Below are 25,732 nucleotides of genomic sequence, written 5' to 3' on the forward strand. Positions count from 1 at the left end.
TGTCTATGGGGCAGCAATCTTGCCATGCTTATTGATTATCAGACAAGACTACTAATCCCCTTAAGGTCATTAAGTGTACTTAATTAAAGAGCAGTTAGCAAGCGTCTCTTTACCAAGTTAATAGTGGCTGTTAAAAGTGATTTGTGCATTACCAGTATGGTAGCCATTAATCTAAAAGTCAATTTGTCATTTATATTTTCCCAAACAAATATATGTAGGCCAGAAAGGCTAGAAAGCATTCAACAACTGCTCTCACAGTGCACGTAAGAATTAAACTTCGCTTTCTCAAACTATAAGGCTTAAACAGCAGCAGTTTCCATCTACCTTTTTTCTGTAACTCTCTGTCCCATTTAATTCAGAATTAGCAGGGGGAGAACACAGGAGAGGGTAAGAACCTTGGAAATATGTGGTTCTGGCATGTACTATGGAAGGTAACATGTGCCTGGAACAGCTCATATTGCTGTCTTCTCTGACAGAGAGCTTGTAGTTGAGTATTTATTTCTCTGGCTTGTTGACTGGCAATTAGTGGGCACAATGCTTCAGAGAAGCTTCTTGTTAAAGTCAAGGAAGGAGGCTGAAGGGATGGTCAGGGTGACTTTAGAGATGCATCTGGGGAAATGAGTGATACTGATGAGACAGGAGAGTGGTGGGGGTGCATTGCCATAGAAATGTTTCATTGTTCTTTATTGGAACTGTTTTTTTCCCTATTCACAAATGTGGAGATGTCTAATTTTTAATACGGTGTTTCAAAATTAAATGCATACTGGGACATGTTTGCTGGTTCCTATTGCAGGCACAATTTTTGTGATGTATATAGTTCGAGTCTTCAATATAGATGTTTCACTAGCAGAAACCTATTGCTGCAGTTGAAGTAAAAATTCCTTAAGAAAATACCACACACCTGTCATGTACTCTTTTGTACTAACTTGCATGTGTAATGTAAGACTAAAAGCAAATGATGAATCTATACTGAGCTCCTCATATGGTATGGTGGAGGATGCATGTCCCATTTGGGATGGGAGTGTTGGGATGGAAAGGGTGATGGCCACGTGCAACTGAGTAATTACTCTTGAATGCACCCATCTGAGCTCCTCCAGGTGGCCTTAGGGTGCTTAGTGATGCTGCTGGAAACTTCCAGCATTGAGGGAAACAGTTGCTTTCCCTTTTTGACCTGAGCAGGTAACTTTCCAACAGTAGAAATAAAAGTTGAGAGAACTGGGAAAGATTCAAGGTAGAGGACTCGGAGTACTTAGATTTGGAAAGGTTGCAAGGATAAAATGTCAGCCACAAAAGTCTTGTTTTAACCTATATTAAGGATCATTTATTTGCTTTCAATATTTTGTCTTTTGTACCTGAGATATGTATACATACATTAATCTTTGACAAAGGTAGACCCTATGATTTGACTTTATTTTCCCATTAAAAGCTGGCTTCTATGCTTGCCAATGGGATAAAATATTCATTTTGAACTCTAGATGCAAAGACATCCCTAAGCCAGGATAAAGCATTATCTGTCTTGATCGCACAGCCAGTGTCATTTCTGGGATAGCAGCTGCATTTGAGAACTTCTATGTAAAATATTTTTGTTTTACTAATCAGGACTGTTTAGAAAGTTAGCAGACACCTTGACTTCCTGTCTTTGGCAGAAGTTTGGGTTCCAGTGTTTTGCCTGCTTGGGTGTGTCATTTGGAGATTTCTGTGATGTTGGGAAAAAGGCTGGAGATGCCATCTTGTTTGTCGTTGCTTGTTTTTAAGCAATAGTGGTCAAGATGTGTCTGCAAAAAGCTGATGAAATGAGGGGCAGAAATAAAAGAGGAAGGTCAAGAGAACTGAAGCTACTGATTTCTTTCAAACTGGTATTATCAGTGAGAAAAAAACATATGGGACTGTTCAGATGAGGGGTGTGTGAAGTAGCGTGCTTCCACTCGGGATGAGAAGCTCGTTGTTATCTGTTTAATACAAACTTAAGAACACAGATTAGAATTTTTTTTTCAAGTCTATAACTCAATGACTCTAAGAAGCTGCATAATGAGTATATCTAACAGAAGAGTACCTGCAGTTAGAAGTCTGTTCAGGTTTTCTCACCAGAGGAAGTTAACTCTGCGTGACTAAGGGTCAAGTCAGCATCTCTCCTGAAAAATCCTTTAGCTCCCAGTAGGATGCCAACGAGTGGTTTCTCCTAGGATTTCAGCAGCCAGTGGCCTGAGGCTCAGTAGGAGCACTGCTGCAATCATCTTAATTTTGAATACGTATATACCATTAAATGTGAACCTCCTCCCTCTGACTGCATTTAATTTAGATATTTCCAAGCAGCTTAGCTGCCAACAATCTTTTAATATTCTATTTATTTATTTAATATTGTTGCTTGGGCTGCTCATGTAATCAGATAAAGGTCGTTAAACCAAATTTATGATTAAATAGGATAAAACTATTTATTCTCTTTACTCAGCCTATTAATATTATAGCTTATGCTGACTAGATTTTGATATTTCAAATGAAGTTACTGTATTTTTTTTAATCATAATGATATGAAAAAGCTATTTTATCTCATTGTGAGGATTACTTTCTGCTACCTTATCTGCCATAATGTCTGCGCATATTGGCTTTCAGATTTCCTCATGATGTTAGCTGTTAACAGTGGACATTTGTCTCCCATCTGTTGATTAACCTCTGCATAGTTTTATTTTGTTGTTTTATTCCTTAAGTCATTGTTGAGGATTTATGGGACTGTTTCATATATCAGAGAGATTTTGTTTTCAGAGCCAATCTGAAAACAAGCTGAGTGTTTTTTCCTTTAATTTCAGCCAAGTTGTATTATGACGATGTTGCTATGTAATGCAATGCCTCATGATTCTGATATGCATTAGTGGATATGTATCCTTTCAAATATATATTTATTCACCAAAATGTAATTGACTTGTTCTCCTATTTGCAAGTTAGAGAGATGGCTCCTGCACAATTTCTGTTTTTGGACAGCTTCTGTGTTGTCTATGCTAAGTAGAAAGAGAACAGCCTAAGGCAGAGTCCTGCATCTTGTTTTTACTTTTGTGTTAAAGTTCTGGTATTTGAGAGTTTTTAAAAATGAGGTTCCTGTAGCATGAGCTGCTACTCTTGCTAAGCATTTTTTCTCCTTCTAATTGTCTGTGACCTTGTCTTTAGAAAGACTTAATTAGAAGCTCACAATGACCACAGTCGATTTGATGGGTTTTGTGTTAAATGCAAACTGTGAACAGAAAGCTGAGTTCCTCAGGCAGTTTCTATTGTTGCAGATAGCTGGCCAGCTGACTCAATTTCTCTAAGATGTGTGACAGATCTGAACTGATGCATGTGTGCTGAAGTCCAAAGCCTAGAAGAGAAGTGATGATATGACCAATCTGCATGCAAACAATATACTTCTAGAAGCACATGTGGAAGCTGAAATTCAGTCTTCTGATGACTAATTTGGACAGAGGAAGAATCCATCTGGCTACAGAAGCAAATTAACAATGTGAAAAAATGTACTCAGGAAATCTGTTGATAAGCCTAGTCAAAAGATTTCCAAGTGGTTACAAAGGAGAAGCATAACTGAAATTTAACTATACTGAATTTTTATGCTGCAAATTTCTAGTAACTTCATTTATATTTCTTGAGGATTAGCATTTTAGTTCATACACAGACTGTGTGCTTTTCTTATTTCTGTGTAAAAATTAGACAGCTTTCTCCATGTTACGGACGCCTGTCTTTTCCCCTTATATTCTTCTAGGTTTTTAGAGTTCTCTCAACAGCTGGCCTTAATTTCATCGTTCAAAACTTCATTTCTCTAGGCAGTCGGCGAAATGAATTGTCTTCATCCATGTTTAAAATAAATTTGTTCTAAATTAGCCTGTGCCCCTTCAGTGTTAATTTTCCATGACTATTATAGTCATTGAGCTTTATAGCATGAACGCAGGCAAATACAAAGTTTGAAGGCTAAAATGTTTTTTTCAGTGGATTTTAAATAGTGAGCCACGTCTTCAGCTGTGATTTGAGTCAGTAGGAGTCTTCAAAGCCAACAGACATAGTAATACTGTTTTCAAGTAATCATTTAAACTGCTGTTCTTATCCTAGAGCTGGCCTGTGGCTATTTAAAGAATGTTTAAAATTGTAAATATTAGGAAGTTGTACAATTCATATTATTTTTATAATATAATCAACTATGAAACAAGTCAGATATCTAAATATCACTTCATTGTAGACCTAATTTGATATAAATCGGTATCTTCATTTGGGACAGCTGGCTGAATTGCTTGATATGAATATTTATTATAACAGTAGATAGCTAAATATAAAATGCACTAATTAATTGGCAGTTCAGAGAACAAATAACTTCATAGGACTACAATGTTTTATAACATAGATCTAAGTGAATTACTTACTTGTCAGAGATGTATTTGTGTGATGAAATCAAGATACAGATCTCAGAGATGAGTTGGTCAGGATCAGAAATGGCAGCTTGGCTCCTTCACTGACTCCTCTCAAAAGGAGTAACTTAATTTAAGAGGGCTAATTTGCCCCTCAGGAGAGCCCCCCTATCTGCACTCAGAACAAAAGGCACATAATCCTATTCATCATGCATTTAAAGCTCTCATAACTTTACCTACAATCACTTAGCCGAGACTTAGTTCACAGTTCTCAACGTTCTCTCCTTACTGGTTAAGGTATTGATAAATATTATCAGTATGCTTAAAATATAAAGCAAGGCCTAAGTGCAAAAGGAATGTGTGAGTCTTTTACTCCAATCACATGCATGTATTTTAGGAAGGTATTTAATAATGGATGATGCCAATATTTAATTCCTAGTCTTATGGTTCAACCTGACTTGGATTAACTTGGTGACAGCAGTTATTGCTGTGGTACTTTTACAAAGGTGAAAGTGACTCAGTCGCAATACGTCAGTGAGGGTGGCAATGCAAGTACCCAAAGAAGTGATTTCCACTCAGCAGATCTGCTCACCATAAAATTTCCTACCACTTGTTCCCCTTGTTTTCTTCCTAAGGGAAAACTCTGGAAGAAGTGTAGGCTGCTTACCTAGAGGTCAGCTTTCTATAACAGGTCTAAAGCGCACAACCACAAATATTCTATCTCCATGTCGATCTACAGTACAGGCGAATAAACCCTTCATATGTGCATTTTTGGAGGGAGGGAAGATGGGGAGTTTCTATAATAAAAAGCTGGTGTTGAGCCTGGCAGCTTCAAAAGGAAGGTTTTCCACATCGTGTAAGTTTTCTGTCACTACTGTCAGCTGTCACTGTGGGCTAATGTGTCAAACAGGTTCCAGTTGATTTTAGTGTTGCTCAGTGTTTTATTTATATTTGTAAGAATGTGTCCTACTTGTCAAACTAGCAGTGTTTTGCATATGCTTTTTATAGTCGGGAATATGTGGCTCTGTGACCTCATGTAAAGCAAACACCCCCAAGCCTCTGCTCCTCATGCTATTTCTGCTCTTTTTATGTGTTGCTGTTGGTGGTTTAGCTCAGGCTTGCCTGATGTATCAGTGGACACCCTCAGGACCTTTATGTGGTAGGGAGAAGAATCTCAGTTCTTGATTATAAGAGATTGACATCTTGGTCATGAACACAGAAGTCTAGCAGGCACTTCCTACGCAGAATTCTTTATAGAAAATGCTCAAAATAAAAAGCCAGAAAGTTTAAAAAAAAAAAAAGGAACAGGAGAATGTGATGCTATATCTTGTCACTTCCCTTTTTACTCTGTTTGCATACACGGAGATTTCATCCTCCTTCAAGTAGGAAGGAGCACTGACAGTGGTGAGTCTCTCTCTTTAGAGGCTAAGGGAACAGGCCAGGCCTGCTACTGAAGTAGATGCATTTGACAAAATACCTGAGTTATCTGTTTTGTGGGGAGTAAGTGTTTCACCTCAGTTCAGTTTTATTTATCCTTGCTGCAAACAGATGCTCAGAAAATGTGAATTGGTTTTTATGAATGTGTTCCAATCCTGCGTTATACAGCAGGAATAAATTTCAAATTGAAAATTTCTGTGCCGAAGGAAAAATGTCTCCTCTAAGTCAGAACGTGGAAGGTGTAGGGCAGGGACACATCTGTAATATTGAGTGACAACTTTCAGTCCCAGATTTCATTTTTGGATATCCAGGCAAACAGCAACATACATACTGTGTAAAATAAACCTGGAATGATTTACTGTAACATTCTTATAATATGCAAGCTATAATGGATTGGTAGTATACCTCTTTCAACCTGAACAGCAAGCTAATGACAAATTTTATTACAGGAAAAGTGACTCCAAAGGGTACTTGCCATAAATATAAGCAGGTTGGCCTTAGTTTGTCTCATTGTGAGCATTTTCATTAAAAAGGCAGGTTTCATTTGTAAGAATAATCATGATTATCTGAAATAATCTGAAAACAGGCAAAACTCGAGTTTCTGAATAACTTAGGTTTCTTCTTTATAGAAGAAATTACCTGGCAGATTAGAAATGATGAGATATAGGTGTCTGATTCTATGCTGATGTTTGAAAAACTGCCAAAGGTAAAAGAACCCTCAACTTACTACTTTTCATTTGAATCCTGATGCTACCACTGGATCTCCTGAAAAGTTAATAGTCTCAACAGAACATCAAAATTCTGTCCTTTCAGGATGGCTGGCAAGATCAGAACTGGGACAGATCTTTATGAACAAGTCTCTAAACTGAATAGAATATTAAAAAAAAAAACAAAAAAAAAACCCCACATATTATATTGTTTGAAGAATCTATTATTTATCTCAAATTAGCTTAAACTAGGAATTGCCAGTCATTTGTTGCTCATGTCAGATGTCTAGAGTGGGCTACTGTAGTCATTGCTTTACACAGAGAATTCTAAAAGCCTTTCAGTATTCCCAGCTCTAGGAACGTTAGATTGCTATGAAGATGGCTGTATAAGCTTCAGAATGAAAAATAACATTAAGAACTGAAAATCATTTAAATAGCTTACAACTTCTGCAGTACACAAAGTGTCAAAAGGCTGAATGTTCAGGAAGATGCTTGGAATAAAGGTAATGCAGTATATACCAATCACGTTTATAGGACTGAGTTAATTTTTAGTAGGTTTTAACATTTAAAGGAAATGTCTGTTTCTTATTCAAGAATTAGTTCTCTACAAAATTGTAAAGATTAACTGAAGAATAATTGTATTCTTTAAATTACTTTAAAGAAAAGCAGGGTATGTGCAAAGGAATTTTGAATTCTGTTTCATCAACTAGGAACTGAACTGCACATTTTAAATATGCAGACGATGGATTACTGGTAATCTTGACCCTGAAAACTGGACTGTAGTATGAGGTTACTTTCTCAATTATATTATGCAGTTTTAAAGCTGGCATTTTTTTTAGTGTTACTTGGTAAAATTTACAAAATTAACATAGAGTATGTTGAAGAGTATGGTAAATAATTCTCTTTATCCTGGATATCCAGATGCTGAAAGGCATAGACATGTGTGGTTTTTGTGAAGGTGTCCTTGAATGAGCGGATTTAAACCTCAACGCTGTTGCTTGGGCCCAAGCCAAGTCATGTGTCCTCATTGGTCTTGAGGCTTTTCCTGTGAATTCAGCTGTCAGTCTCCTTTGCAGTCTGTCATAATGGGATGAGATTTCCCTGTCCAGTCTCTAAGTAAGAGTACAGAAGCACTGCTGAGGCTATGGGAACCCCTAGCTATTTAGCACCTCGCACCCGAGGCTGATGGTTTTCATTGCTCTGGGTCCAATTCTGCAGAAGAAATCTTTCTTGTGAGATTTGTAAAAAATGAATTAAGCAGAAGACCTTGACTAAAAGCATGTAGATATATCTTATTTAATATAAATGATGTGAAAAATACAGCGTATTTTTGGCTGTTCTTATGAAAACAAGCTGTGTTGTTTTAACTGTATTCATACAGCTAAAGCAGTGCTTTGCCTTGTCTTCTTATGTATCACTTTAAGCATGTTGACAAAGAAACAGTTTAATAAGTTACTTAATATACCAATTTCCCTGAGGGATTTACCTTTCCTCAGAGACATGAAGGGGGACTAAATTGGACTGAGGCTGTACCAAACTGTTGGCAATCTTTGCACGCTCCTGTTGAAAATTACATTGGCATTTCTGCATATTCATTAGATGGTCATGAAAATAGTAATAATGGTGTAAAGTAGTCCTGACATAGAAAAAAAACCCTAACATTTTCCTTGGTTTTATTTATTTAGGAATGTCCAATTTTAAGTACGCAATATCTCTCTTCTGTCTTCTATATCTGGACACAATGTGCTGTGTTTTGTCAAGAAGGTGTGTGGAATTACAGATTAACTGAGTCCATCTGAAGAGAATATAGTTTGACTGAGTTATTCCTTCCCTATAGTGATATAAGACATATGATTGTCCCTCTTTGACCAAGGCACTAATTTTTTAATGTGGAAAATTTAAGTTCTCTGGGGCTTCTTACCCCGTACAGCTCCCAGGAAGGAAAAAGATACCAGAAAACATAACATCCTTTAAAAAATGTATATATATATTGTGCCTCAGTATATGGTTAAAAAATTGTCACTAATTCTGACCTTGGAGACTGAGTCAAATAAATATAGAGTTTAGGATATATTTCCTTGAGGCAGACTGACATTAAGTTTGCAATGATTAGAATGGGTGGTCCTCTTTCTAGTATCCTTCTACCCAATTTTGGCACTCACTTGACTCCTGGATATCTGGACTCAATCTGCTAAGACTTCTGAGCTAAGAAAGACTGTCTATTTGGACAGCAGTGATCTGTTAGACTGGCTCTGTTGCATCATCTGTCTGCATGTTTTCCCTCCAATTTTGCTAACACTTTCTGTGCACTGTCCTTTTTTCCCACTGGACTTGCTTATCGTGCTCTGTGGGTTTGCATTTATTATTAAATCAGAATGAGGTTAAATCAACCTTTTTTCAACTATCTTTTCCACTGGGAGCTTTGTGAAGAAAAACAAAAGGACTTTCCTCTACATCTACTATTGTGCTTCTCTTACTGCATGAGGCTCCTCGGTCTTTCTGACCATTGTTTTGGAGGACTTCCTTTTCTTTCTCCTTCAGAACTCTTTCAACAATGGGGATGCAAATCCATGAGTCTTTATTCTGACTCTTAGATTATATTTTTGTTATCGATAGTATTCCTATTTTAGCTGGTCATATAAGAAAGATTTTAAAGATACAAGGTCAACTGTATCAACTGCTGCTATAGGATTTAAATGTTGACTCTTCTCTTGTATTTCTGAAGTCAGTTTTTGAAGGATAAAGCAATAATATAAGCTTCCATCTTTGTCTTTTAACTGTGTATCTTTTTGTTAGATCTAGTTTCAGCTATTAAGTTGAGCGTTTTCTTGAACTTCAGTAACTGAGAGGATAAACTCAGGTATTTTTCTGCACATAGTGATTCTATGGTATTTTTTGCTTTCCTGTGTTTCTCATAGTGCTTTGCTAAAGTGTGAATATCAATCTGCAAATTGTGAAAATTTGCAGATGAAGAAACTGAGGTCTAGACACGCAGTTACTCCTTTCAGAACTGTGATTAGAATTGGATTTTCGCAAGGTTGTTTCCTCTTTAGACAGCTTCCTTTAATGTAACACCTGAATTTTATTATGAGAAGGGTGTCCATTTATTTGATTTAAACTAGCCTATGCTTACCCCACAGTTCTATATAAGTATACGATCCTATGGTGAATGTTAATGTTCCACAGAGTTTACAGTGTGGAGTAAGTGCACAGAATGATTTCATGCAAAATTGTGTATGCCATTACAGCAGGAGTAATACCTGTGGAAGATAGCTGGGAATAATGAACAGCTCAGAGTTAAGATGATGAATAATGTTAATGTTTCACTTACAGGTGGAAGTGTAACTAGTTAAACTCAGTGGCTCTTGGGAGACCACTGTCTCTTTAAATGCAATACACTTTTTAAATGATTCTTGAAGAAAAGTGCCAGGAGCACAGGAATCGCTACTTTAAAGCAGCGCATGTGGCTTCTACAGGCACTGCATGCATTTGAAAGGTGGCACATAATAGAACAGGGGAACTTAGGAGCGAAATAGCTCTGACTGTTAAGTTCTTGCTTGACATCGATTTGAAGTGGAAAGAGGACCTGAAATCAGCTGAACTATGCTCCCAAGGCAGCATTGTGCTTTCAGAGCTTGGGGAGCAAATCGGACCTGATTGCTGCAAATGATTTAAAGAGAAAACTTTCTTGGGAAGCCAACACTGCAGTGTGCTGGCAGAGCTGAGCTGGAAAAGGGTGGGAGGAAGGGAAGGAAACAGGCTGACAGCCAACTTGGTTGTGTTTTTTTTTTTTGGTTGTTTTCTATTCAGCTGCTCATGAGTGGAGCAAATGGAAAGATGGGGCAGCTGCTTGCCATCATTCTTCCTGGGTGTCAGTGATACTATGGGTGCAGCAAGAAGGGTGTAATTTCTGTTCCTCTATGGGAAGCCCTTCAATGTATCCAATACAGACAAGTGGGGTGTAGGACTCTAACCTGCCCTTGTGAGGTCTACTGCCCCAGCAGTACTTTCACAGCAGTAAGTCACATCTCTGTAGTTTTTCTTTCAGGTCTCTCCCTTAAGACTTATGAAGATAGTGTGCATTTCCTTCTTGTGGTCTAAAAAGACCTCCTGACTGAGGCATGCTCAGGGTACAGTCTTCCAGAGAAGAAATGCCAAGTGCTTCAGCTATATACGGTGACTTTTCATGCTTGGGCAGTCCATCATGGTCACACAAAAGTTAAGTGTATGTGAAGAAGTCCATGCACAGGTTTCCTTATGCTGGATTTACTGTGTGGAGATGTATAATCTAACTCAGTATTTTCAAGTAAAAGAACCCTATAAAACTTGTTGCCTAAAAGATTACTTCATTTTTTGCTGTTCTGGTAACAAAGAAAGTTTTTGGTGCTAAAATAAGCTATGTGATGTACTGTACTTCTAAAGCTGTTAAAAGGCTCTTAACAGCTCTATAAAATACTTGCCACCTCCTCCTGTGCTTTCACAAAATTTTACTCTAATATTTATTTCACTGGCTTATACAGAATTACCTCCCCTTTAAAACAGAAGTTGTTAATTATTTCTGGGTTGTTATGATCAACTCCCCTCCAGCTATTAAAATGTACTTGCACTGTAGTTTTATTATTACTTGCAAAATATTGGAAAAAATAATTTTGTTAGACAGTTAAATTTGAAATAAATATTGACTTGGCTATGCAAATGGAACTTTTATGTTAATTTCCAGAAAATATTCAAATGGTGTAGTTTTATGAGAAAAAGCAGTCATAAAAACTAATCTTTATGAACGTTCACTGAAAGAGAACTTTGAATTGTACACTTGAGCCTAATCTTTGAATGTCATGCTGTGTGAGTTAGTTAGTGTATGTCACTTCACAGAATAGCAGGAATAGTAGCATGTGGCTAGTCAGTGCTGCACAAATAAGCTTATGTTGGTATGAAGTATTGGCGAAAGATGAAACAAAACCTTTGGATAGGTCACAAAATTATTCAGGTTTTCAAAAACACTTATCAGAAAGCGAAAGGTGATAGCAGTGGTTTGTGTCTTTGTTCAATTTTTTTATCTAGTAAGAGGAAAAAAAAATACTTTAAAGTAATTTTGACCAAAGAACTTCAGTATTTAATGTCTACCAGAGCACAAAAGCACTGTGAAGTGGTTGATTAAAACTTTAGTGGGAGTTAGATCTTTTTTGTAAAATAAAAACTGTGTTAACACAGATGTTCCAGGAACAGCTGAGGAGTGTTTCTGATGTGAGATGAAGGACTTGGTAAAATGCACTAGGAGGTAAGAGGAAAGTTTCTTACCGGTTCTGTATGTGCTGAGGAGGTTTGTCATTATGGAGCATGCATTACATAGCATTATTGGCTAAGGTGGCAATTGGAGGCTGTTTCAGTGAGGTTGCCAGGAAAGGTACTTGTCAGAATGAAGCTCTTACAACTTCCACAATAAAGATAAAAATTGGTTTTTAATATAATAATTTTAATATTTGTTTTTTTTGGGGAATGTATTAATTGGATCGTCTCAATCCAGGAATAATTGAACAACCTGTTTCAACTCATGCTTAGCTTTCTGGTGGCAATTTTGCACTTCACTTTGCTTTGCATAGTCATAACAAAGAGAAATGAGGATTGTATCAATGTCTGAAGGTCCTGACTATGTGTCTCTTATTGTTTACACTTAAAGTTGTTACTGTAACACAGAGTGTTTAAAGTCAGCATTCAGAAAGTTGGTGTCAGTCACTTCCCCTGCTGGGATTAGGATATATGCTTTCAGGTCTTTAACAGCTACTCATAGGATAATATAGGGTGTAGGGTGATGTGCTGAAACTTAACTGAGCTGTAACCTCACAGAAGGTTACAAAGGTTGGTGGTGTTTTAAGTCTTGGTAAGATCATGACTGATGCTCAGTCAATGATACCTTTGGCCGTAGGTGCTGAGGGCAATGTGTATGCTGGATTCATATCTGTGGTGCTTCTGCTTTGGCTCTTCAGTTGCTCCTTCGGCTTCTACCTTCCATGCTACTTCCAGCATACGTAGAAGTTAGTTCTCCTTTCTCTACGTGCAGAAATCTAATTTCCATGATGAAAAAAACTGAGAAAATGGCACCAACTTGTCACTTTCTAAGCCTTCAAACAACAGAATCCAGCAAAATGTTTGGTCCCCGCCCTGTCCAGGGAGATTTCACCACAGAAGCTGCGAGTGCCCTACGTAAGGCGTGCCTCAGGCTGCTGGCCCATCCTGAGGAGCCGGCTCACTGCCAAGGGCTGTGTTAAATATTTCATAGCAAGTGGCAGTGCTGTAGCTCCCTGAGGACTGCCTTGTTTTACCTGGGGGAGGGCTGTAACAGCTAAAGCCGGGAGGGGGGAGCAAGGAGACAGTGTCTATGACCAGGTGCAGCTACTTGAACCAGTGGTAGGCACAGGTTGGGGGCTGCTGGTGGGCCTGGACTGTGGGGTGGGAGGATACTGTGGTGCTGTTGTGGGAAGCTGCACTACTCTGCTCAGTCATACTGCTAGATGTAGTAACTGGTGGTAAATGAACTTACTGGCCCCTCCGGTGGCTGAGATACCTGCCAGTGAATATCAGCAAAAGCATTTGCTGTTAGCAAGATTCCCTGGGCCAGATGGGGAGCGTGGAGCTAATCAGCTTTGCAGAGGGCTGAAAGGGGCAGGAGGAGCTGGGTGGAGGGAGTAAGGCACGGAGTGGGTAAGAGCGGGGAAGTGGGGTGCTGTGTGGGGGCAGGCGGCCAGCAGCCTCAGCCCACAGTGTGCATCAGGAGCAGAAGCACTGGAGGAGCATCGCTTACAGCCACCGTCTGTACCCTAAAATAGCTCTGGCAGGATGAGGCCGAGCGGCTTACAGTTGGCGGTGTAAAGCTGAGGTAAGCTCTGGGGGTTTTAAATGTGGAATTCGGCAAACGGGCTTGAAACTGTTAGAAAATACATTCAGAGTGCCTGATGCCAAGCTTGTGTGCTGTGGTTTGCTGCTGTACTCATCGCCTTAAAGTATAAAGCTGTGTGTCTGCTCTGTGTACCACAGCAGATCTGGGCTAAGCTGTGTGTAGCTGCGAGTGCGTGCATTCTGGAGCAGGCCTGTTCTTCAGGGCCTCATTTGGAGATCTTTGGCTCTTGCCAGCAAGTGTGCAGGTTGATCTGCTGACAGAAAGTTGAAGGAAGATTCCTGAATAACCCCAGTGGGGCTTTGCCCCGGTGAGAAAAATCCTGTTCCACCCTTGCATTGTCTGTTTTCTGTGGTTTGCAGATACCAGCTGTCCCTCACATGTGTTTCACTGGCCAGAAGACATAGATGAGGACTGAGTCCATGAATTGGTGTTCTGAAGATGAAATGCTCCATAAACTCTTAGAGTGTACCACCTAAGGACACTACTGCCGACATGGACATCATTATTTATTTACAGATGCTTTAATCAGGAGGAGCTTTTTTGTAAACATGAATTGCTGGGCTCTTTCCTTGAGGTGTCGTTTCTTGTTTCATGCTATTGAAACTTTAATCTTAACTTATTATGACTCCTTTGTGTTGGTCAGCTCTCAGGGACATTTCCCTAGACTTGAAAACGTGGGAGCTTTCAAGAATGTGTCAACTGTGCCAACTCAAGCCACCTGTGGGCTGCCAGACCGAAGTACTTTTTGTCATAGCTCGGTAGCTGCTGAAAGTATTACATCCTGCACTCAGAGGTTTTGTGTTCAAGAATGCCCATACAGGTCATCACCTCCTTTGTACAAACTGCTGCTTCCTGAAGGCCTTGGCACCTGTGTCACAGAGGACAAAAAGGACTTGCCTCCAGGGTCCTTCAGCAACACTTCAAGTTTTATTTTTCATAACCAGAAGGATTGCTTCTCTACTCCTCCATTACTGAGGCTGTCAGCTTCATTTACGTTAACTGTATGGTTGAAACCTGAGCAAGAAGGTGTAATGTAAGTAGTATTGAAGGTGTTTACTTTCCTGGGGCTCTTAAAAAAATTGATCATTGCAGTCAAGATCGTTATTAGCAAGCTATTTAAAATTTTAAAAAGCTACAGTGAGAAACTATGACGTTTTAAAGCTGTACTTAGGTTGGGATCTTTGCAAGTGTCAGGGCAAGTGGGATCAATTTCGGTAACATTGACTCACATGGTAGTCCCATTGTTGCAGTGGAAACCATTTGCATATAACCCATGTGGATATTCTTAAAAATCTGAGTTTATATTTTTAATTCATGTTCATCCTAAAGGCTGTTAGAAAAAACGTGTTGTCAGGGCTTTTCGTCCTTTCTGTAAGGGGAAAAACTTAATCTGAAGTTTTAGGAATCACACAATTCTACTCCTTAAACAGTAAGTGAGGAAACACCCTCAGATCTCCCCAAATGAATATTTTAGTACTATAGGAGACTGACCATAATAGAGGTTGGCTGAATTAGAGATCACATTACTGCTTTAACAAAAGATTCCACTATTAAGACTACTAATGAAGTTCTACTAGGTGTTCTCTCATGTGCCTATGTGTTGCATAGTTTAGCAAATATGACTATTGGAAGTGGCCTTTCAGCTTGGCTGGGCCTTACTGTAATTGAAAAGTTGGTTTTTGGAAAGCTGCATCGCAAACCCCGCAGAAGAGTTCTACCTATGGATCATAACATGCAGGGCCTCCTTGTTCTTCCCCTGATTATGCAGATCCTGTTTAAAGTGAAAATGTGGCAAAACTATAATACAGTTCAGGGTATGTACCAGGATTGCTTTTGCACTTGTGCTCTGAAGTTATTTGTAGAATGAAAATAAGTGTTCCTTATGTAGAATATTAAATGCTTATTTTGCGTGCTGCCATGAAACAAGTTGCTGAAGAGTGAGAAAATCATTTGAAACAATAGAAATGTGTGACGTTAATAGTCTGCTTTAATGCAGGGATAATTACCTTTATTAAAAAAAATAGCATCCTTGGTATAGAAATTGTGGTTTTTGAGGGGAAATAAATGAGACCTGGAGGGCAAAAGTGACTTCAGTTCAAACTTAAGCAGTTCAGATGAAGGTATGTGTGAAGCTGTCTCTGGAGCTTTGGCCTACTGTCTTTTACAGACAGTATTTTCTAAATGTTTGAATCTCTAACATCAGAGAGACGTTCCTGGGGTTGTCTTAAGTCATAAGTTCACAGCTGCATGTGTGCAGGCATATCGTGTTCTAGTCCAGCAGAGTGTATGCTTAACCTGAAGTAGAAATGTCCAGCTAATTTCTGAGCAAGCTATTGCAACGGTGTGTTGAGTGAAATCTGTGGAACTCTTTTGTCAGAGGGATATGCTGCTCTTGCATAAAGCCTGAAACAAAGAAATGGTTAAGTGCTGTGCAGGAACTGGACTCTCTCAATGTGTGATTATCCATGGACTTGTATAAAACATTACTGTCCTTGCTGCTGTGTTAATAGCACAGAATGTTCATGTTTCTGTTCAGTGGATTTTATAGATTGCCTTAAAAGTTAAACGTTTTTATTCAATTTTTGCAGTAGTTTGCTTAATTCCTTTGCCCTGTGAGTTTACTAATACTCAAGATAGAAATGACAGTGGTAGAGCCCAGTCCTGAAATCTGAAGTTGAACAGCATTTCATCAAGCAAAGAGGGTGATATACTGCTGTTCAGATTTTATTTTTACTTTCCACTGGGGGAAAAAAAGGATTATTTTTCCCCACAGAAGGAATGCAGAACTCCTGTGCTGGGGAGTTTTGGAGAAACAGTAATGGCACACGTGTAGCTCTTGAAGCTTGACTTGGAAGGCATCCTACAGAAGATAAATGATTTAATAGTAAGTTAAGATATTTTATTTTATTGGTATAGTGATTCCTTCAGGCTGGTTGAGTTTTACTTGCCAGCTGTCCTCCATTTTGCACTCCCTGATTTGGAGATGTCTTCACTAAATCTTATTTGTGAGACTTCTAAATCCCCTTATACTGGGGGACTACATTGAACTGGGCCATAATGTAATAGCGTTTGTGCTGCCACAATGCACTAAGGTGGATTATAACTCATTTTACTCATAGAATAATTTAAATGTTACCAAGATTTTTTTTCACCTACTTAAAAAGTACTCTTGCATCTAGTACAGTAGACCCATGTTTTTTGGTTATGCTATAGTGTCTTAACATTGTTCCAAGAAAAATGTATAGGTCTTTATAGGTATGCTTTTAAGTCCCCAAATATTGGAGATGATGAAGAAAAGCAAGAGAACAGTGAGGAAACACTGACATTTGTAACTCCAGTCTTTAAGTTTATTTCCCTTTAGGCAGTACGTGCAGTAACTGAGCAAACCTGTTCTCTCTGAGTTGTTTTCCCATGCTTCCTCTCATGCTGCGTTTGCTCATCAGGTAATCTGAAGGCTTTCAGTAAGCCTGTGCACAGAATGTAGCGTAATCTGGGAAACAGTATATGGTGATAACCTTTGGAAATAGAGTAGGATAAGAATATGAGAAGAAGCTTAGCATATATGAATAATCATTACAGGCAACTTCTATCAATTTAATTTGAGCTGGGCTAACTGGAATTTAGATGGCCAGAAAATAATAAAGGTTGGAGGAAAAATGACCTGGGACATTCTATGCACAAAAGGGTGTGGTGAAATGGCCTGGCTGTCAAATGGGTGGTAGATATTGTGCTTATTTTTTGTTTAAAAACAAACAAACAAAAACGACAATTCAATCCTATTGCCTTGTATCAATTCAGGTATTTCACATAAGTACTTAGAATGGAAATGTTGCCTTGAAATGGTCTCCAATTTTGAGTCTATGTGGATGTTGCCATTCTCAGTTACTGTAATTAATGTGTGAGGATCCAGATTAGTTTCTACCAAGTATTTACTTTGCTGATCTCTGTTTTGTTGTTCTTCCTTCAACCCCACCGTCAAGAATTGGCTCCGTGAGGTTGTAGGTTAACGGAAGTTGGGAACTTAATAAAGAATAGTGGTTTCTCTCTGAAATCATAACAGGAATGGGAAATAGTGCTCCTACTCAGAACTAATGCTTATGCCTATGTCACCTATAACACTGCTGTTTGTTCCCTCCCCCATTTTCTACCTTCTTGTTTTCTCTTTTTTAGTAATGAATCATAATCCACTTTTGTTCTTTTCGGTTTTCAGAGTGATGTACATCAAGGTCACTTGCATTCTTAAAAGTTTTATCCCTTTTGGGAATAAAAACAATGCGCAAATGTTTGTTTTAGATAACAAAATTAAACAAAAAACTGGATTATCCAATTATTGTTTATCCAGGATCTGGGTAAATCCATTCCTAAATATTTTGCTACTTAGCTGAGCCTTTCCTCACATTTATTATCTAGCAAAACTAGCGTGTTTACAGGCAAACAAAATGTTGAAAAGATCAATCAACAGTGTATTAAGAAACGTGATTTTAGTAAGGTTTGCAAAATAAGTGTCTGCATTTTAGAAGTTGTTCTACTGACAACATTCCAGGAGACAGAAATGGCAACAGTTTAATTAATTAACCTTTCTCTTGGCTTTAAATGTGAATTAGTGAATAGTGGCAGTATCAGATTACAGAAACAGCATCAAAATGCTATGCATCAATATGCATAGCAGTGAGGACTGCACAAAAGTTAAGATTTATTAATAGAAAAGTTGGTTTTCTGACTCTCTTGTGAGTTAGCAGTTGCACCAGACTAAATTAGTGCACTATAACATTTGGTTTTTCCATGCATAAACTGGAGTCTGGTGTTCTCAAGCAGATGAAATGGAAACCAGAACTTCAAATTATTTTGTTGCAGCAGATACTGTATGCTTCAAATCAGCTATGATTATTTATGAATGTAATCTATCCTTTCTCAGGGCCCTTAGCATGGTGCTCGTTGGTTTGTCAAAACTATTTGTACAGCTATAAATGTAACATTGATTGGTATAGATAGTATTCTTGTCCTTATATGTGAATGTTGCATTTGATATTGATGTAAAGTCTCCATGAGAAGAAAACAAACAAGTGTTAAGGTAATAGCCTGGCTTGGCTCTTTTTTTTATTGGAACAGGCTGCCTAAGTATGTGGTCCCTATCCTTGGAGGTTTTCAAGAAGAGAGTGGTTGTGTCACTGTTGGTCATGGATTAGTGGACATGGGGGAGGTGGATTAATGGTTTGTCTAGATAATCTTAGTGTTCTTATTTAGCTTAAATAATCCTATGGTTGATTTTATTAGGTTAGCGTGAGGCTGCATAAAATGGAGGGGAAAATGGAAGGGAAGTCTGTGTTGTTGCTACTTTACCTGGAGAAACGTGGTTGAAAAGCTGAGGCAAAAACCTGTCAGTCATACTTTTTTTTTGTGGTTAAATTACACAAGCCTGCTTAGACTGAGTCCAACTATCTCAACAAGATTCTCTGTGACAGGGCTCTGAAAGAAAAGTGAAATGGAGATCTGTGCAGTGTTGGGCAGCCACCATCTTCTCTGGCATGACACCCTGAAGAGGGGAGGTGAAGTGACACCCATTCACCCCTAAATGAACTGGGCTTGAATGCACCACAAATTAAAAATATGCATGTTGCAGACTACGATAAAAAGCATGCTTGTTTTTTTTCTTGTCTAGTATGTCCTGTGACTTTCACTGTCAGTGAGAATCTTCTTGAGATCTGTATTTTAACGTTTATTTTAATGCATTCTGGTTAGCATCACTTTACAGGATAGCACCTTGGCAAGAATGTGTATATATGTGTGCCTCTGACCTTATGTTGTTTTTCTTGGTTATTTCCAAAGGTGTGTGATAGAAAAGGCTATTGATGGGCAGACTGTGTTCAAACTCACAATATCTGAGAAAGAGACCACGTTTTATTATCGCACAGTAAATGGTTTGCAACCACCAATAAAAGTAATGACACTGGGGAGAATTCTTGTGAAGAAATGGATTCATCTTAGTGTGCAGGTGAGTAAAAGGAAAAACCTCTTTAATATTTGTTGAAATACAACTTTTGTGTGAGAATGGCATAACTGTATAAATATTCTCTATAAGTGATAAACTGGGGAATGTGACAGATAACTCCTGAGTCACATAGGTAAGGATCTTAATTTTTGAGTGCATTTTGAGATGATTGCTAATTTAACACTGGAAGGAAATGTTGTACACAATTGCTGAGCAAGTAAGGCTGAAAATTCTTGCCTTTAATAACAAGAGTATTTGCAGTGAAGAAAAACTCTTTATGCTAATCTTAGCAGAAATCATGAGTCTGAGATTACTTCCCCACAAAAATAAAAGACAATGCCATCCTCACATAAATGTACTTAGAGATGTGTCCTATTTAATTCTTAAAACTTCTTACAGTGCATATAAGTGAATGTGTGTAAGGTTTCTTCAAGATCAATCAAGCTAGTTATTTAGAAAGCCTCTTATTTTTAAAATACACTTCAAAATTGTTAAAACGCAATCTTTGTGTTCTAATAGTCTTCTGTTAACAAAGTTTTAATAAGCACACAAATATCTACTGAGGATAAAGTAAAATTGAGTTTGTGAAAATTAAACTATGTACAAAAGTCAGCAAAAAAAATATTGAAGAAATTAAAATACATTCAGTTATTTGCGTGCCTTGCAATTCCCTACAGACACTCTAGTAAATTCTTGTTTGTAAGCCAAGTTCAACTAATAATTACAAAACAAAATTATCAGGTATTGAAATGTTAATCTTCTTCCTCCCTTCATTTCCTTATCTGGTCTGCTAAATTTCATTTGGTTTACAGCGCAATCAAGAATAGTTTTCCTGCTTTCCTGAACTTGCTAAAAGGTATTGACTGTGATTTGGATTTTCAGTGCTGATCTTGTCACTCTTAAGAAGTATCTAAGCTGACGTCTTGATTTTTTTTTTTTTTTTTTGCAGTATTCTTTTTTCCAGGATAACAGTGTGGTAGTGTGAATAAGATTTTTGCTGTTGGATTAAAAGAGTGACCTTAAGGTATAACTAATGAACTTTACACTTCAAACACTCAAAGGGTGCTATATTACTGCTGTTGCTGTCAGCTGTATTTTGTACTAGTCTCAAACTGTTAAAAGGTGAGCATAGAAAAGTAGAGTGTGAAAGGGCTGGATTTAAACATACACACATTTTGAATTGCATTGCAGTCTTCAAGTGCTCTTTAGAACTTAGTCATTTGCTTATTTGGGGAATGTTGCTCAGTGCACAGCAGGAATAAAGATGTGCATTTTTGAGACCCTTACAGGGCCTACAGACTTAATTTTTCCATGTTTCTGGGCTCAGGGTAGAGCTTTACATTCTGTGAGTTGTTGTTGTTCATCTTGCCATTAAAGATGATAGTGGCTGCAGAATGATCCATTTAGCCCTAGGTACGGCTGTTAAACTTCAGGTAAAGGTTTAAAGTTCTTTAAACCTTTAGCAGCTGTCCAAAATATTTTTTTTATAAATAGAGGAATAAATGGAGAAGGACATTGAGATTAAATGTATAGAAATACAGAGAGCGTAGTCATGAGATGATAGGGTAATAAAGTCAAAGAGTAGATTTAAACTAGACATGAGGAATAAATTCTTCATTGAGAAGGTGGTGAGGCAGTGAAACAGGCTGCTCAGAGAGCTGTAGGTGCTCCAGGTCAGGCTGGATGGGGCCCTGGCAGCCTGAGCTAGGGGGATGCAGCCCTGCCTGTGGCTGGGGCTGGATCTTGTTGAGCTTTAAGATCCTTTCCAACTCAAACCACCATGTGATTCTGAGTGAAAGTAGCACTCATATGGAAGTGTCTGTGCCTTCAGACTGTAATAGCATTTGATAAGATGGTTCCCAGACACTAGCAGATCTCAGCCTTGTCTTCAGCTGACAAAAAACACTTCTGAGAATAACACACACTGTGGTTTCATAGGCATTACTAATTTCAGTTACAGACAACAGGATAAGCTAGAGTCACACCTAGAAGTACAAATAATCCAGTCTTTGTGCAAGTGTGACTTCTGATTACCTTTCTCCCCTGGCGATAACGTGGCAGTGGGCAGGGGCACTGCAGCATGCAGTAGGTCCTCGTGTGTTCTTGGCGTGAGATACTGTGGGTAAAGGCAGCAGGGGAAGCTGTGGCTGAGTGCAGCAGTTGGCGTGTTACTGCTGCTGTTCTACAGTGTAGACTTCTTCTTTTGTTGAGGCAGAGTTGACTCCTGCAAAAGGTTGACATACTGAGTTCTGTGACACTGTTGTAGACATAACCTGGATTTCCTAACAGAGACAAGTGCTGGGACTGATCTCAGTAAATTAGATAACTTTGGGCTTTTCCTGCAGACAATGGTATTAAAGTAGATGAAGTGTCATCATAGTTGCTATATAATTTCCTTCTACAGAAACAAAATAAATTGTTCTTGTATCAGAAATGTCATATGTGGTTGTGCTGTTAAGTCCCAAGCTAAATGAGGAGTAGCTTCAGCAAGTTTTCAGTACTTTTCTGAATTTGTCATGTGTCGAAATCTTGTTTGGTAACATTCTTTTCATGAGACAACTTGCCTGTGCTGGATGATGTGTCTTGATGTTAAAAAAAATAAATCCGTTCAGAATTGACACCTTGCTCGATATGAGTTTTTTGTCTGGGGAGAAAAATGTTTGTGTATATTTTATGAGGCAACTAAATGCCATTTCTGATAAGGCAGTTGAAAATGTGGAATGTTTTTTATTATGCATATGATAAACTTGTGTTTATGAGGAAAGGTTTAACAAAAAAACAACTCAGTGCTGCTATATCTGGACTTGTAGAACACCTAAAAGCCTGTGGGTTTGAGGGGAAGAGAGTTGAAATGGGGTGCATCTATTCTAAACAGAATGTTACATAAAATAGATTGCTTGAACAGTAGTTAGAACAAAGCATTCAAATACTGAAGAATTTTAAGTACATACTTATATAATACAACTCAGGTACTATTGGTGACTGAAGATGTAGTAATACCTTTTGGTATTATGAAAACGTTTTAACTTTGTCAGAGTTGTAGGTGTCTGCAATACGGACTGTAAAACTGTTTTCCCAAAATCTCAAATTGCAGCATTTAGTGGTTCCAATTAATACCCCTGGGTTTGAATATATGTGGCTTCACTAGTAGAGGAAGCGTATTTTCTCTCTTTCCCTGAGACTACAAAAAAAATTTACTTGTTTTTTTTCTCTCAGTCCAATGAGGATTTGTTTTCATAGGGAATGCAGATTGTAACAGTGGGTCAAAATAAATGGCTTGTAAATTCTGTTGGTTGTAAGTTTGAGGCGCATTTTGCAGAATGTTGTGAAGTATTATTCAATGTCATGCTTAGTATTACATGTTTGACTCGTAGACAGGGAGACTGCTGGTTTGGCTGGTTTGGTTGCTCTCAATCTTTGACTAGAATAACAGCTAGGGGAAACTGTGGCACTTGGTCTCAGTAACAATGTTCATGGCAGACTAGTGAATTTTTGTTGTTTTTGTGCTCTTGTTGTGGTTCATGAGAAGAGTGTGATCTCTCTGTTCAGGAGAGAGGCCCTCAGCTGATGAGTTAGGATCCATGGCCATCTCTGAACCACAGGTATGCCTATATGAAGCTGATTCAGGTCAAACCTCACTGAAGCCAAGCAGAGCTGGGAATCTGAGGATGCTGAAGTTAACATGATGAGCAGGTAAAATGGAGGCGTTTGTGTATGCTAGGAGACAGAGGAGCTTGAAGTACTGGTATCAGATGTGAAGCTGATCATAAGAACAAAAATGTGGTAGGGTGGCAGGTGTGTTTGGAATTCAGCTATAGGAGCGTATGAGCTATTCAGGAATGATAAAAATAAAAGCTAAATGGTGGAATAGCATCAGATAGTAATTAAATAAGAGAAGGGAAGAAGAGAGGAAAATGAAGACTAAAAAGTTTCTTTAGAATAAAATAATCCTAGGAGAGAAAGCTAGTAAATGAATTCTGCTGAAGGAATATAGGATTTTAAATACTCAAGTTTGGATTTAGATGTGTAATTCATTTGAGAGCTACTATTGAGAACTGTGGTGGTGGAGAGACTTATGCTGTAGTTCATAGCTAGGAAATTTAACTTCATCTAACAAAAGGGCCTAAATAAACATTCCTGTTTTCATGTAAAAGGGTTTCTTCACCGAATAGTGACCTAACCAGAAAGTTTGGATTTCAGCTGTTATGTGATAGAGTACACAGAAGTGGTTTCATAGCTATCCTTTGGGTTTCATAAAGATCAAAGAAATAGGACAATTTCAGTGGAACAAGATGAACTGAGAAACATAGGTATTAAATGGGGACAAGTCTTGAGTGTTCCTCAAAATAAATAAGAGGATTCTCTGTCCTTAAGGTAGGAAGAAATTGAGGTACGGTACTCAGGCTTATGTGAGTGAATAAGTACCTTTGCAATTAGAGATGACAGTCTACAGGCACAGGGGAATGGGGGAGGAAGTTTTCAGAGAAAGTTATGTGGGAGTAGAAATAAAACTATAAAGAAATCAAACTGAATTAAACTTTGCAGTGACAGTTAAGTGGTAAACAGGTTATTAAGATCTTAGACATAAGAAGGAAAGAGGGTGATAGTGTGCTTGAGGTTAAGGATTATTCGACAAAGGTCCCAAACCAAATAAGAGATGCTCTGCCTCTCCCACAAGCAGATCATTGCCATGTCCTGAGCAACACCCACCATAGAAGACAAACCTCCAGCTCCCTGAAACCCTTGCTGTATTCTATTGTACTGTTAGGTATGATGTTATGTTGTATGGAAGAGCTGTTTGGTCTGTTTAGGTCAACTGTTCTAGCTGTGTCCCCTCCCACATACTTGCCGAACCGTAATTTACTTGCAGGGGTGCATAGGACAGCAAAAAAACACACAGTAAACATAGTACAGCAAAAGCTGCTATGAACAAAGTCAACTTCATCCCGGCCGGAGCTGGTACAAAGAGGAAGGAAAAAGGATCTTGGCAACACAGACCTTGTTTGCCTTGACACAGTGGCATATGAGGATTTAGAGAAGATTTTTTGAAAGAATAGATAAAGATGTGGAGGTAAATGGAAAATGGGATAAAATGCAACATGGATTTACTAAAGATAGCTCATCACTGTCTAACCTCTTAGCTTTTTTTTTTTTTTGATGAGAAAACTGATTTTCAAGTAAAGTGAATCTGTCAGATTTCCTCTATCTGGAGTTCAGTATTATTGATGTGACACCCCATGAGAAGTTGTAAGAGTCAAAGGAAATGCTCATGGGGAGGGGTAGCAATAGATACTGCTCAAAGGAATGTGTAATCTATAAAAAATACAATTGAATTCTTTGAAAATCAGACTTTGGTATAGTCTTGTATTATATTCTCATTAACGATCTTGGCTGAAACACTAGGAGTGTACTGATACTATCTGGTAACATCATATGGACAGGAATAATCAGAAAGATGAACAAGAATAATTGAACAACTGAAAAGACGAGGGTAACAGACACAAGATTCGATATTATAAAATGCTTCGAAAACATTCACAATCTATTTCAAAGTAGTCAGTTATCAGAAATGGCTGACGTAATACACCCAGGTGGCAGTTGAATTACTTTCATGATGTGGCCCTTAAAATCATGTGTTGGGGAAATGTGTCTGGAGAGATTTCTCAAGTTTTGAGAGAAAAGCATTATTTCTGCTGTTCTAGTCTGAGGTTTTGTGCAGAACTGTGTGTAGTTTCAGATGTTTATATTTAGGGAATATAATTCAGAGATACTAGATGTATGGTGGCAGTGAAAGGCACTGTGTAGGCCTTAGAGGAGACTATTTCAAGAACCTTCTTTTGGGATTTGACTGCAGTGATGAGTAAGAGATCTTACTATTTCCTTCTCTATATCTGTTGGAGGATGGACGCCACACAGACAAGAGGAGCTATTTAAGTTAGAAATTGAGTCTGTTCTATTATATTATAAACTTCTGAAACTCTCCTGATCAGAATACCAGGGATTAAGAAAAAGTTTAAGCTCTGTAAAAGGACAGTGTGACACAGTGCATCTGATGGGAGAAGATGGGTATTTGTATCACCCGCTTGTTGTGAAGGTGGACTAGGGCTATTTTTTCATTTTCCTGCAATATTACAATAGCAACCACTGCCAGTGGTGTGTTGGGCATGAGTCACTAACACTCTTGAAATAGACTGTGAAAAAGGGTACTTGAGACTAGATGGCATCAGTCTAACAGTAGCTTCATTCTTTTCAGTAGTTTATCCAATCTTCTTAATATGTGGTATGTTGCTGACAGAGCTGTTAGTGATCCATTTGTTTGCTCTTT

The 25,732-nt window shown here is 38.3% G+C and overlaps 1 protein-coding gene across 1 annotated transcript in view; it reads left to right on the forward strand.

Annotated features, from left to right (window-relative positions):
* Positions 1-13,966: 13,966 nt before the first annotated feature.
* The window catches only part of USH2A (usherin), a 354,043-nt gene continuing 342,277 nt past the window's right edge, over positions 13,967-25,732 (forward strand). Inside the window, exons 1-2 of the mRNA XM_065744176.1 lie at positions 13,967-14,451; positions 19,245-19,410. Coding sequence (XP_065600248.1) covers positions 13,967-14,451; positions 19,245-19,410 — 651 coding nt within the window. The remainder of the gene's footprint in view (positions 14,452-19,244; positions 19,411-25,732) is intronic.

This window comes from Cyrtonyx montezumae, unplaced genomic scaffold (genome assembly GCF_038088225.1).
Source record: "Cyrtonyx montezumae isolate F1298 unplaced genomic scaffold, pur_monq_1.0 scaffold_0, whole genome shotgun sequence".
Taxonomy (NCBI): Eukaryota; Metazoa; Chordata; class Aves; order Galliformes; family Odontophoridae; genus Cyrtonyx; species Cyrtonyx montezumae.